This window comes from Equus caballus, chromosome 4 (genome assembly GCF_041296265.1).
Source record: "Equus caballus isolate H_3958 breed thoroughbred chromosome 4, TB-T2T, whole genome shotgun sequence".
NCBI classification, from domain to species: domain Eukaryota; kingdom Metazoa; phylum Chordata; class Mammalia; order Perissodactyla; family Equidae; genus Equus; species Equus caballus.
Genome location: NC_091687.1, coordinates 74,436,567 through 74,450,463, shown reverse-complemented (window position 1 = coordinate 74,450,463; position 13,897 = coordinate 74,436,567). Strand labels below are relative to the sequence as shown.

Genomic DNA, 13,897 nt, shown 5'->3' with positions numbered 1-13,897 from the left:
AGACTCCTCAAATTAAACAAATTAAAAATGTACCTACTCTACCCCTACCCAACTCCTGCTTGTCTCAACTTTGGCATTATGAATCATGGTTAATGGCTCTACTATCTACCTTAATATCCAAGTCAGAAACCTAACCTCACCCAGCACACTAAACCATTTCTTACACCTGAAATACCTCTGGACTCTATTCTCTTCTCTTATACCCACTGATACTACCAACTATTACTTAACCTCCTCACTCACCTTCCCACTTCTAGTCTTGCCAAACTCCAGGGTGTCAGAATGATCTTCCTGAAGGCAAATACCATCACTATCCCCATGAAGACTTTCCAAACCCCACCTCTGACCCTGCTGAATGGATTGTCCTCTCCAGTGTGGTTCCTAGTGCTCTGGAGAGGTTTCTGTCATGGGAAGCAGCATCACCCTTAGTGGTAAAGAGTGCATTTTCTAGAATAAGACCATTAGGATTTGAACCCTGGCTCCACCATTTACCAGAGGCAAGTCATCAAATCTCTGTGCTTCAGTTTCCTCTTCTATAAAATGGCAGTAATCAATAGTGCTTCTTAGAGTTATTGGGAGAATTAAATAAGACAATGCATGTTAGTGCTTAGCACATGCTTGGCACGTAGTAAATACTCAATAAATCTAATAATAATATTATTGTTATTACAGAAAATCTATGACTTCCATTGCACTAACTTGTTTATATTTTTCTTTACTAGGCTTTTTTTTTTTTCTAATTCATCTTTGTAGCTCAGCACCTAGCACTGAAAAGTTAGTAGACACCATGAGCACTTTTTGGTTGAATGACCGCATTACTGCCTGGCTCATAACCCTTCATTGGCTCCTGATCGCCTGTCGTGTAAAATGCATCCTTTTTATCATGCTTTACAAGACCTCTGAAATCTGACTCCTACTCATCCATTCCACTTCATCTCCTACACTCCAGCTAAGCAAGGCCACGTGCAGTTTTCCAAACAGACATTCTCTTCAACTGGGAATGTCTTTCCAGGCCCTTTCCCCAAACCTGGTAAACTTCTTTTGATAGTCAAGACCCAAGTCAAGTATCTTTTCCTTTAAAGTCTTTCCTGACCTTCTTACAGGTGGCCACCAAGTCTAGAAACACAGGCAAATACATAATGAATGGTTTGTTGGAATTATATTAAAATACGGATGAAATAATATATCTACATTCCCAGATTTCATGGCCACCGTAGCTAGAACTGATCCTTCCCTCCTTCATGCTCCCAGAGTACCCTTTGCCCCTTTCGTGAAGCATTGATTACCCAGGATGCAGCACACAGAGGCTCTGCTTTATTCATCTTTGTATCCCAACCACCCAACTCCTTGATTGACACAGATGAGGCACTCAGCACATATTTGTTGAATGAATAAAATGTCAACAAATATTTATGAATCATCTGTGTCTTAGGCAAGGAAAGCTGCTACCCACTGGATCACTGATAGTGGATATCCCTGACATACAAATCCCCCTGCGCCCTGCTGCTCTGAGTGGTGGAGCAAAAGGCTTGCCGTGTGCACTGGGGATTTCACACTGCACTGCTTACATTCAGCTTTCGTTCATGGTTAAAGTGTCTTCTTTGAACAACTATTCCCATTTTTTAAAAAGGAAAAATGTAATGAACTATGGACTACTTTAATCAGTTGCCATTATTTGCTACCTTCAAGAAGAAAAGGGGCCAGCCTGGTGGCGCAGCGGTTAAGTGTACACGTTCTGCTTCGGTGGCCTGGGGTTCACCGGTTCGGATCCCGGTTCAGATCCTGGGTACAGACATGGCACCATTCATCAAGCCATGCTGTGGCAGGCGTCCTACATATAAAGTAGAGGAAGATGGGTACATATGTTAGCTCAGGGCTAGTCTTCCTCAGCAAAAAGAGGAGGATTAGCAGATGTTAGCTCAGGGCTGATCTTCCTCTAAAAAACAAAAGAAAAAAAAACATTTATAGAGAATAAAAAGAATAAAACATTTCAAAATTAATGATACATTGAAGTATAAATGTTCATATTAATGAGTCAATTAACACTTTATAGAAAGCTATTATCTAAACTTACCAGATAAATATATTGCTGTGAAGGTCGACTTTAATTTATACTGGCTGATGGAACTCGTGTATATGGTTACAGTCAGATCATGTGGCATTTTCAACTAGTGAACTAGTGGTCCCCACCCCCTCCACCTGCAATAGATTTCCTCTAGCTCAGGGTAAAACTCTCAAACCAGTCTCCTCGCAGCAAACTCTCCAGGGAAATAATATTTCTTAAAAATGACATTTGGCCAGAAAAAAAAAAACACTTAACATGACAGTTTCATGACACAGTCTGTGAAGTGGAAGACAGCCTCTGGCTAATGACGATCATCACATTGTCGGGTGCATGTTTTACAGCCGCAGACTGGCTGGTCTAATGAACGAACCATTTAGAGGGTCTCTCTGCTTTAATAATGACTCATTGTCCTGGGAAACTTCACTTTCTATGGGAATGAGCCCGGGCATAGCTCATAATTTCATGGTCACTATGACAACTCTGAACCTTTCAGAGATGCTCTGGATCTGGGGGGAAGTTATATTTGGATCTGATTTTGAGAGAGTGTTGCAGTAGGGAGGTATTGCCACCATCGCTCATTGAAATCTAAAGTCAAATGATTGTCATCTGATAAAGGATTACTCTGTTCATCATTAATCCAACCTATAAAAAGCACCTTGCAAAGTGAGCCGTCATAAATACGTCTTCATGGCGCAAGAGCACCCAAAACTAGGAGTGCCAAATTGGCATTTGAAACTTCTCGAAGGAAGCTATTAAATGATACAGGGTAACTCAAAAGGAATCGAGCACTTCCAAGATGGACTACTCAGTAACCAAGTAATCCACGATCATGTATGTGCCAAACTGTGGTGACCTTTTAAGTGACTAGTCATAGGGAAAGTATTAGGTTTTGACCACATGTTTATATTTAAATATTCAATTCTTTTTTAATCATTCTGTACAATATTATGGGTGTACTAATCTGAGGCCCAAAAATGGGATTTAGATGGTCTGTGAAATCCCTGAAATTATGTGAAAATATTATATAGTTGAGAGTTAAAGTTATTTAATTTTATCCCATATTACAATTTGTCTTTGTGTAGTAACATGGAATCGGTAAAATTTTTCATTAACAGATTTTACAATGACATTAGTAATTACTTAATTATTGAGTTAATCTTAAATTTAATTTAGGATTTAATAAACTCCTACAGTGTTTTAAGGTCTATAGTAGACATATTAAAAAAACGTGTTGTCAGGGCCGGCCTGCTAGCATAGCAGTTAAGTTCATGTACTTTGCTTCGGTGGCCCAGGATTTGCTGGTTCGGATACTAGGCGTGGACCTATGCACCGCTTATCAAGCCATGCTGAGGCAGGTGTCCCACATATAAAGTAGAGGGAGATGGGGAAGGATGTTATCTCAGGGCCAACCTTCCTCAGCAAAAAAGGAGGATTGGTGATGGATGTTGGCTCAGGGCTAGTCTTCCTCAAAAAAAAAAAGCCACGTTGTGATAGTAAGTACATCTCTACCCTGACTGCTGCAGCACCATTATCATTGTTCTTGCTGTGGGACCCAGGGTCACTGCTAGCCCACTGAGAATCTTTTCTAACTTCTACAAAATTTTAAAAGGTACCAAGATGCCCTTCCTCTTGGTGGAAGGGAGGCAGTCCTGCAATAGGGAGCATTGTTTGGCATGGGAACTGTGACTGGATTTCAACCCTGTCTTACCCCCTGAGCTGGGTACTTTTGTGTAGTACACAAATTCTACAACTGTACACAGCAGTCCCACTAGGACCCCAGTGGAAGTGAAAATATACTATGACTCTTCAGTACTTTCTCTACTTAAAATATCTTGAACAGAGACCAAGATATACTCTTATTTTGTAAAAAAAAAAAAAAAAAGGAACTGTATTTCATTGATTCTAAGATCCAAATGAATGTGTCTTACAGTGCTATACTGTTCAGCCACTCAATAAATTTTATATACTGATACACTTTTTAAGCAAAAAAAAAAAATTAAGGAAGTGAAATAATTCTAACTTTATTTATTACATTTTCACTCAGAATACTAGGTCATTTCCTACTTGAAAGATGATACCCTGGAGATCTATCAAATAGAGCCCTTTCCCTTGTCCTCTGTTTTCAAGGACTCCTTAGACTAAAATAATCCCCCTGCCAACCCCAGAGCACTTTGTTTCTACTCTTCTTGTGGCCTTATCCTGCTCTGCTTTGTACTGTAATTTATCCTGCTCCTCTTATCTGTAAGCTCCTACAGGGCAGGGCCTGTGGACCTTTGTCTTCTCTGCTCTGCAGGGCAGCAGTGTGGTCAAGTGGAAGCAGCAGGGGCTCTGGAGCCAAGCCGACCTGCATCCAGATCTTGGCCCTGCCTTCTACTAGCTCTGTCATCATGAGCAAGTTATTTAACCACTCAGAGTCCCATTTCCTCGCTTATAAAATGGAGATCACAACACTTAACACATGGGATTGGTCTGAAGGTTTAAAAATGAGTGAAGTTGTCAAGGATTGGCACTTAGCAGATTCTTTGTAACAGACTCACTGTTTTTCAGAGGCAGCCTGAGTTTTGGAATCAGATATATTCAAATCCTGGCTTGGTCACTTAGTGTGTCCCCTAACTACAAGTTACTTCTGTTAAGTCTCAGCTTCTAAACACTGTGAGGGCTGGATTTTGTCTGTCTCGTTCACTGTTGTGTCATTAGCATCTAACACAGAGCCTGGTAGTTGCTTAATGGACCAATGAATGAATAAAAAATGAAGATAATTGCTTATAACACTATTGTAAGAATTCCAAAGAATGTATATATAAAGTGCCAGTCACAGTTACAGTGCCTAGTACATAGTAGGCCACACTAACTGATTTTTGGTTGTCAAAACAAATGGATACAGGGCCAGCCCAGTGGTCTAGTGGTTAAATTCACGAGCTCCACTTTGGCAGCCCAGGGTTTGCCAGTTCGGATCTTAGGCATGGACCTACACACCGCTCAAGCCATGCTGTGGCGGCATCCCACATACAAAATAGAAGAAGATTGGCATGGATGTTAGCTCAGGGACAATCTTCCTCAAGCAAAAAGGGGAGAGTTGGCAGTGGATGTTAGCTCAGGGCCAATCTTCTTCACCAAAAAAAAACCCCAATTGATACAGAAAAATAGGATGTAAAAAATGCTATGGGCATTCCAAGAGTCCCATGCACCCCTATGTTCATCGCAGCATTATTTACAATAGCCAAGACATGGAACCAACCTAAGTGCCCAGCAACTGATGATTGGATAAAGAAGATGTGGTATATATACACAATGGAATACTACTCAGCCATAAAAAAGAACAAAATCGTCTCATTCACAACAACATGGATGGACCTTGAGGGTATTATGTTAAGCGAAATAAGCCAGACAGAGAAAGAGGAACTCTGTATGACTTCACTCATAAGTGGAAGTTAACATATAGACAAGGAGAACTGATTGGTGGTTATCAGGGGAGGGAGGGCTGGGGGGAGGGCACAAAGGGTGAAGTGGTGTACCCATAACATGACTAATAATAATGTACAACTGAAATTTCAAAAGGTTGTAAACTATCATAATCTTAATTAAAAAAAAGGAAATAAACAAACAAAAAGAAATGCTATGGGCATTCCTGCCTAGTATTTATCATGTGATTACAGGAGTAGGCAATCAGAAGACATGGCTAAATGGCTGGCCTGGTGACTAATACCTTCTACTATTAAATTGTACTCATACCTCCAACATAACACTATTATAGGCAGCAAGGATCATTTGTTTAGTAAATATTTATTGAGCGCTTAGGATGTAGAGAACACAAAAATGGATAAAATATTTAGTAACAAGTACATCTATCAGGGATACAGCATGGAGGTACTTGCATTCCAAGAATCTGAAGCCTCAGATATCTGGAATTTCCATGTAAAGCAGACTCAAAAAAGATCATAATGAACAGACAAGTTACTTGGTAGCCCTTTTTCTCTCTCTTTCAACTACTACTTTCATAACTGTGACCTTTCTGCTCCCACCCATTTAGGCAGAGGGAGATAGCCCCTACGACCTTTGTCACAAATAGAGACAGTATAGAAACACAGATTATGGAGATCAAAACAAGGAGTTTCCTGCTGCCCTGGATACTACCCTCCCATTATTACAACAATGGGGAGGAGGACTACCCAGTTCTGAGGAATGGATGCAGGGAGGGTAAACCACGCCGTGAGTCTAAAGATAAATGATTACACCTCATCTTTAACCTGGCTTCTAGGTGATCTCACCTAAAACATTCCAAACTGATGCATGTCATTCTTGTCCTCCAGGATAAGCAGGAAAGTGGAATTCTATAAGCTGTACTATTGATCAAAGAGAAGGATAAAGTCCAGGGCTGTTAAGCTGAATTATCAATTGGAATTTTGTTGTCACACATCTATGTATTGAGATTCTTAATTCAAAATATATAATAGGACATATAGTTAAAAGCTTTATATGTCTTCATATAATCATTTCTACGCAAAAAGTTCTAACTAGTAACCTCAAGGCCCAGCCTTAAGCTTGCTCAGCTCCCTTTGTGCCCCCTAAGCCTTTAAGGATGGAAGCAGATTCCTGGCCACAACAGGCAACACAGGACACTGGGAGTAGCCACAACACTGCTTGAAAATAATGAGCAGAAAATTTCCTAGGACCAAGGATGCAAGAAGGAAAGAAGGGAGGGTAGAGAGAAGGTGGGAGGGAAGGGAGAAGGATGAGAGAAGAAAGAGAGAGAAAGAAAAGAAATAGCAAAATAACCTAGCAAAATAACCTACAATTTCCATCCATCTTAAGGATTAATTATATGAAACATTGAGCTGAAAGAGCTCTCAGGAAGGGCCCTTCCACCCTCAGTGGCCTTTGGGGAACATAGGCTGACCTATATGAAACAGGATGTGGGAAGAATCCTCTGTTTCAGACACCAGGCTACATGAGGGCCCAGATCCGCTTTTGGGTGTACCAAGCTGCAAACAGATGATGTGGGTCTTTGACATCCTCCTTGCTCCCTTTATATAAAATACCTTCTAGTCTTCCTCTCCCACTTGGACAACCCCAAATGGGAGAGACAGCAGTGGCAGGAAAGGCAGCTAGGAGTGAGTGTGTGTGGATGGGAGATGGGAGTTAGCCCCGTTCCTGGATATGGGCTCATCCGTGTTCATTCTGGGTAGGCCAGATGTTAAAGACCTCTCTAGACTTCCAAGGACAACAAGGATCAGAGCTCATGTGTGACAAAAATGTTTATCTTTTCCCAGGTTCCCCTTCCAGGTTGCTCTGAGAAACCTCAAGGACTATTTGCCTGCTCCGCACATCTGCACTGGCCGCTGCCTGTCCCCAGCGAGCAGCATGGAGCCAGGCTGCTGCTCAGCTCTCAGCAGTCGCCTCTCGCTGTCTCATGACCACTTTCCCCAGGCTACTGCCAGGCTTCCCTGTCTCCCTTACTCCAAGCACCAACACATGCCTGTCCCTGAATTCCCCAAAGCACCACAAAGATCAGAAGAGAATTACAATATAGTAAACAGAATTTTCCCGAAAAAGAATTGGACTCCGAAATCCTCCACCTGCCCAAGGTTGTATCTATTCTATGTTACTTAGGATTATAAGTTTTTGCTTTCCCTGGCTCATACCTCCCTCTGTGGAATTATGGTGGGTTGACCCGGAACCCTTTCTCCAAGAGAAGTCCTTGGGGCTCTGCAGATGCTGTCAACCTCATTGCCCCTCTGACTCGTATCTGCCAACATATAGTAGAGAGATGGAGAGACTGAAGAACTACAAAGAAGCTGAGAAGAAGGGAGATGAGAAAGAGAGTATGAAACATCAGTGCTCTATCGCTCAGAATTGTCTTCTAATAGTAACATTCTGTCTTTATTTTATTTATATAACAACCTCTCACCATAATAAGTTATCCTCTTACAAGAAAAACTGAAGGATTGTCAGTGGAAAATTTAACCAATCTGCAATTTTTGTAACATGATGCCATACAGTATGTTCTTTTATCGAAAGATGCTAGGCCTGCCTTATCTCTAAAGAAAAAGGAACATGGTGAGACTGCCTTGTTTACTGAGATTGCTAAGATAATAAATTGATACGATGAGTCCCATTTTACTGTGTCTGAGTGAGTCTGTTGAAGCAGAAGGGACGTGATGCGAACAAAGCTTTGGAAGTGAAATTAGATTTTTCATACACAGAGTAGCAGCTGCTCAGATAGCAGAAAGATCCTAAGAAGTAATTTTTCAGGCAGCAAATGCAGCGAACAACAATGAAGACAACTCTTCTTTCAGATGAAAGAATGGTCCAGAACAGCTCTGTGACTGCGGAAGACAACATGTTATATTCCAGATGCTGGAGCTATTGGATAACTAATGTTCAAAGGTTTATAGCTCAGAATGAACATTCTAGAGTACAAGTTGCCTTTGACTCAACATTATCAAAACCAGAATTTTGAAGTGTAATCACGTGCTGGATGTCCCCCAGGGCCACAGTAAAAAGTGATGTTTGCTTATGCCAGAGGCTTTCTGTAGGTATGAGACATTCCAAGCACCAGTCACCACTGAATGAGATTAGACAAGTGTTTAAGGTAGAAACGCCACAATTGGTATAAAAACAAAGCAAGAAGATTGGTAGTAAATAAGAAAGTTCAGCAGAGTAATTGTAATGAAAGCAGCTCGACTAGTAAACAGGTCTTAAAGGACCAAAGACTTTGAACATTTGTAAATGACGTCCCTGCTCTTTGGCAGACAGGTCAAAAGTTATTTTTCTGAAATTAGAAACATCTATTAGGAGGTGATTTTAGAGAGAGGAGGTAAAAGGCAATCCCAAGGTAAAATTTTCATGTGGGTAAAAGGTCGCTAACAGGATGACAATAGCTTTCGAGGAGAGGATTGACATGATGTCATGATGTTTTCTTGGGAAGATTAATCTAGTAGTAATCAGAATGAATTGAAAGCGGATGGACAGGGGTGGATTCAGGTTTTGTGTGTCTGAAGCTAATACCAGCTCAAAGAGGATGTGGGCCCTCTTTAAGAAAAAGAATATAGATTTAAGAATACAAAATTGGTAGGGCCACTCGCAGAGCCTTTGATGGGTCCATGCATGGAAGGGAGCCTGAAGGTTAAGCTTCCTTACCTTCACGATAAGCCACCTCATGAGTAAGTGATAGCTAAAGCCACTAAGACTGTCATCCCCATCTTCCCAGCCACCCAAGTGAGAAACTCAGGAGTCGTCTTTGATCCTTCCTCTTATTTCTTCTTCAGTCACCAAGTCATTCACATTTTATTTCCTAAATCTTTGTTAATCCATTTCTTTCTTCATCCCTTTTTTCTTTTTTAAAGATTTTATTTTTCCTTTCTCTCCCCAAAGCACCCCCAGTACATAGTTGTATATTTTTAGTTGTGGGTCCTTCTAGTTGTGGCATGTGGGATGCCGCCTCAGCATGGCTTAATGAGTGGTGCCAGGTCTGGGCCCAGGATCAGAACCAGCAAAACCCTGGGCTGCCAAAGCAAAGCATGCAAATTTAACCACTGGGCCACAGGGCCAGCCCCTCATTCTTCCTTCTTAATGCCAATACCTTGGATCTAGCTGTCACTACCTCTTACCTACCCCACTGCAAATAGCCTCATAACTGGTCCTCTGTTTCCACTCTTGTTTACCTCCCAGAAATCTCTTTCACTCAGCCACCCAGAATTCTGTCTAAAAGGTAAATCTACAGTTTCACACTTCTGTTGCATATCCCTCATCAAAGCCTTATCAGGAGGAAGCTGCAAGCCTCCTTAGCATGACAAGCAAAGCCTCCAAGACATCACCCTTTGTACCTCTCCACCCTTAGCTCTCAACAACTTATTGTATCACTGGCAGTATCAACACCATATTGCCTGTATGCCTGTAGTTCCTTGCAAACACCTGGAAAATTTTCACATCCAGGCTTTTGGTTCCTGGTTGACCTCTTAGCTTGGAATCTCCTCATCCCTCCTCCTTGCCTCATCGCTTTCCCAGGCTCACCTTCTCCTGGAGGCCTTCATCAACACCCACCCCTCCACCTGCAACAAGCTAGTTAGGTGCCCTCTTCTGTAGTTCCACATGCAGAGCTCTGTCAAGGTACTCACCACACTATGTTAAAAGGACTTGTTTATGTCTGCTTTTCCCTCTCCTCTCCAGACTGTGATCTCCTTAGGGGTAGGAGCCATGTCTGATTAATTTTTAGCAGAATGTAGGTCCCCAGCACTTAGTAGAATGTAGGTTCTCGCTAGATATTTTTGAATGAATGAACAAATTAATGATTAAATCAATCACTATATGAATCATTCTCTGAGATAGTAGAGAGACAAGAGAGCAGAGAACTTAGTTCTGGGCTGTGCCCAAGACTGTAGGTGGGAGAGAGAAAAGAAGGCAATTAAGCACAGACTACTGAGAATAATCAATCAGAAAAGTAGGAGGTTCAACAGGAATTGTGTCATCTTTTATGTATCATTAAGTTATGGAGTTTCTACAGTGAATGCATATTACTTTTTAAATAAGAAATAAAGGATTTTATTAGGATACATGCTAAGCTGCTGTAACAAAGAGACCCCAAGACAGAAAGATTAAAATACAGTATAAGCTTATTTCTCTCTTACATAAAGATCCAGAAATGATATAGTCCAGGGCTGGTAGAAAGGCACTGCTGTGCAGAACATGCCAGCCCTGCCCACTTGACCACCAATTTCCCAGGCTGCTTCTAGTCAACAGTGAGAACAAAAGAGGAAGGACAAGACAGTTAATTTGGGGGAAGCAGGAAGTTGCCCCCAGCTCCTGGCTAAATGTCCATGCCCCACCACAAGGGAGGATGGGAAACGTAGTCTCTAGGTGGGCATCCATATGCCCAGCTAAAACTCGGGAAAGTTTTATTCATAAAAGGAAGAAAGGGAAAGGATTTTCAGGGACAACTAGTAGTCTGATGTAAAGTGTTTCGTTCTGTTTGATTTCTACAAAAGACAGAAAGAGAACGTTTTAGTAAAGCAGCAGCAGGAGAAGCCAGATTTCAAGGAATTAAGACTAAGTGGGTAGTAGAAAAATGAAGATAAAATGTGCGACCATTTTTTCAAGTGTAACAGTAAATGGAAGAGAAATAGGGTGATGACCAGAAAAAACTGCATAGTCAAACCAGGTTTTGTTTTTATTTGTTTTGTTTTTCTTGAAGGAGGAACACCTGTGCTTATTTGAAGCCATCACTGGGGAGAAAGAGCAAAAATGCCAGAGAAGGGCTAAAACTAGAGATTTTAGCCTTTTTAAGTCAGAAGGACACCTCTCCTTCTAAAGTTGAGGGAAGCATGCGAAGACAGTATACAGACATTGACACTGAAGTGGAGAGGGAGTTAGACTGGGAAGTTTACACTCCCCACCAGTTCTCCAGGGGCTCCCACTATAGAGCCCCAAGCTCCAAACTTTCCCATCCCTAATCCTACCCAATCACATCCCCAAAAAATATTACCTGTGACCTATTCCTCCCCATTCTCTGCTTTGCAAAGTCAATGAATCAGCTAGACAAGAGTGTCAACAAAGGCTTCACAGGACACTATGCCTCCTGTTCATCTGTTTAATTCATTTATTTATAAATTCTTAATTCAATACATAAAGGTCACCTTCTATGTTCCCATAGCTAGGGATATGGAAACGTGAACAAGACAAAATCTTTGCCTTTGTGGAGTTTGCCTTTGAGGATGTAGGGGAGGAAGACAGTTCCTCTACCCACTGTGGGTTCTTCTGGCCAGAGAACGAATTAAATTCACATGAGACAGAATAACAGGAGAAAATTAAACAAAGCTTTATAACATGTATACATGGGAGAGGGTCAGGCAAGCTGAGCAACTCGCCAAAATGGCTGAAGCCACCACCTTAAATATCATATCCAGCGAAAGACAAAGGAGGATGTTGGGGGTGGGGGAAGTCAGTTACAGGAGGTTACCAGACAAGCACAATAAACAGTAATAAGATTATTATGCAGATTTAAGTCCTTGCATTCTGTATTGATAGGAGTTTCTAGAGATAAGGTCATCCCCCTTCTTCCTGGTACAGAGAGGGAGACAACTTTACAGATGGAGATTTCCCTTACAAATGTAAATGTTTCTTAACAAATGGTAAGTAAATTCTACTTCTCAGAGCTCCTTTCCTGTCTGCAGGTCATTAAAAGTAATCAGCCCCAAATAATCCTCATGCCAAAGAGACATATCTTCGGGTGGCCAATGCCAGTCCCCCACAAGGACAATGTGTGCATTTCAGTGATAACCTTTGAAGACAATGCCCCAGCCTTTACTGCCTTACCCAGTTACTGTAACAATGAAAATTTTAGTGAGGGTTGGAGATGGGGCAACAGTATGACAGGTGCCTCTCCAGTCTCACTGAATACACACCTGTCCCCTGATGGCTGGAAGAATACAGATCTAAAAAAATCCATGGAATGCATACATGGAAAACAAAGATAACAAGACAAGTCCATCTTGAAGAGATGTTAATCAGGTAAAGGAGCCTCTAGGGAGGAGCTTTTGGGGCCAGAAAGGGCCAGTGGTTTGAGCCACGTCGGATTTTCTCCCAGCAGCAGGTGCTTCCCCCATTCTAACCTTCCCTTCTCATCACATTCTTGGCTCACTTTAATTTTCTCCTGCATATGATCACCTTCTGATTTTTGTTTAATCTCAATAAACCATTTCTAATCTCTGCCAGGCAGTAGAGGGTACAGGATAAGAGCAGGGACTCTTAAGTGAAAAGGCTTGAGTTAGATTCTCAATCCTTGAGCAATTTAATTAACATCTCTAAGCCTCAGTTTTCTCATCTGCAAATGGAGATGATAATACCTACCTTGTGGCCTGCTTCTGAGAATTAAAAGGGATGTCCGGGAAAGTTCTTCCATACAATGTCAGCACCTAGCGATCACCAATAAAGATTACTTATTATTATGTGACAATGTGGCCAGATAAAGCAGCTGGTGTCAGCCCAAAGCCTGACCAGCTCAGGCTGTTGGCCCAAATTAAAAAAGTAATAAAAGAGTATTAAATACAAGGATGGATTATACATCCCTTCTGGAACAGCCTTTTACTACACAGACCTAGAATGAACCAGGAACCAGAAGGAGAACAGTCCAGTTTTAACAGCAGTCAGCCTTGCCAGGGCCTCTGGGGTTGGCCTTAATAATAATAATAGGAAATGCCGAGTCATCCTGCCCCTGGGGGGAGGATGGGGGCGGGGTGGGGGACTGAAGTCCTCCTGGCAGGCCTCCCAGCAGAGCATTCCAGGGCCTAATCGGTCCACTCTGATCTCCTGACCCACTTGCAGCTGACCTTCTCTTTGTCTCAGCACTATTTATGCTCTCATCTCTCGCCCACTGATCCAACTGGTTATTTTCCTTCTCTGGGCACAAGCCTGACCTCAGTTCTCCAGCCGCAGCCAAATGGGCAGGTGCTGTTACTGACACCTGGGAATTTCCACCTGCGAATCACGGGGGTGCTTTGAGCAGAAAAGGTGCTAACTTTCAGCCTGGGAATGTTGCTCAGGTTCTTCTTTTACAAGAGTTAAATGAGAGTGAGGAGAAAGCAAATACAAGAACTGCTCATAGTGGAAATGCATGGAAGTGAAGCATAGGAAAACAATTTGATGTGTTTTCCAGAAGACAGATGAGCGCAACTACTTTATTAATTTCTTTATTAATTTCTTCATCTTATCTGTGCAATCTGAGGGCATTGCCAGAGTTATAAAGATGGCTTGCCATCTATTCTCTGTTATAAATTCTCCCCATAATAAATATCAATTTTGGTAACTAATTGACCCTTGCTCTATGTTGTAAGACTG

At 41.8% G+C, this 13,897-nt stretch overlaps 1 protein-coding gene across 2 annotated transcripts in view; it reads right to left on the bottom strand.

Moving 5' to 3' along the window:
- The window catches only part of IFRD1 (interferon related developmental regulator 1), a 45,808-nt gene extending 32,570 nt beyond the window's left edge, over positions 1-13,238 (bottom strand). Inside the window, exons 1-2 of one of the 2 annotated variants that reach the window (XM_070264204.1) lie at positions 13,158-13,238; positions 12,911-12,975 (exon numbers count right to left, since the gene is read on the bottom strand). In XM_070264204.1, coding sequence (XP_070120305.1) covers positions 12,911-12,962 — 52 coding nt within the window. In that variant the 5' untranslated portion in view covers positions 12,963-12,975; positions 13,158-13,238. Of the gene's footprint in view, positions 1-12,910 lie in introns of both variants that reach the window. The other variant, XM_005609315.4, reaches the window with a different exon arrangement.
- Between the last annotated feature and the right edge of the window lie 659 nt (positions 13,239-13,897).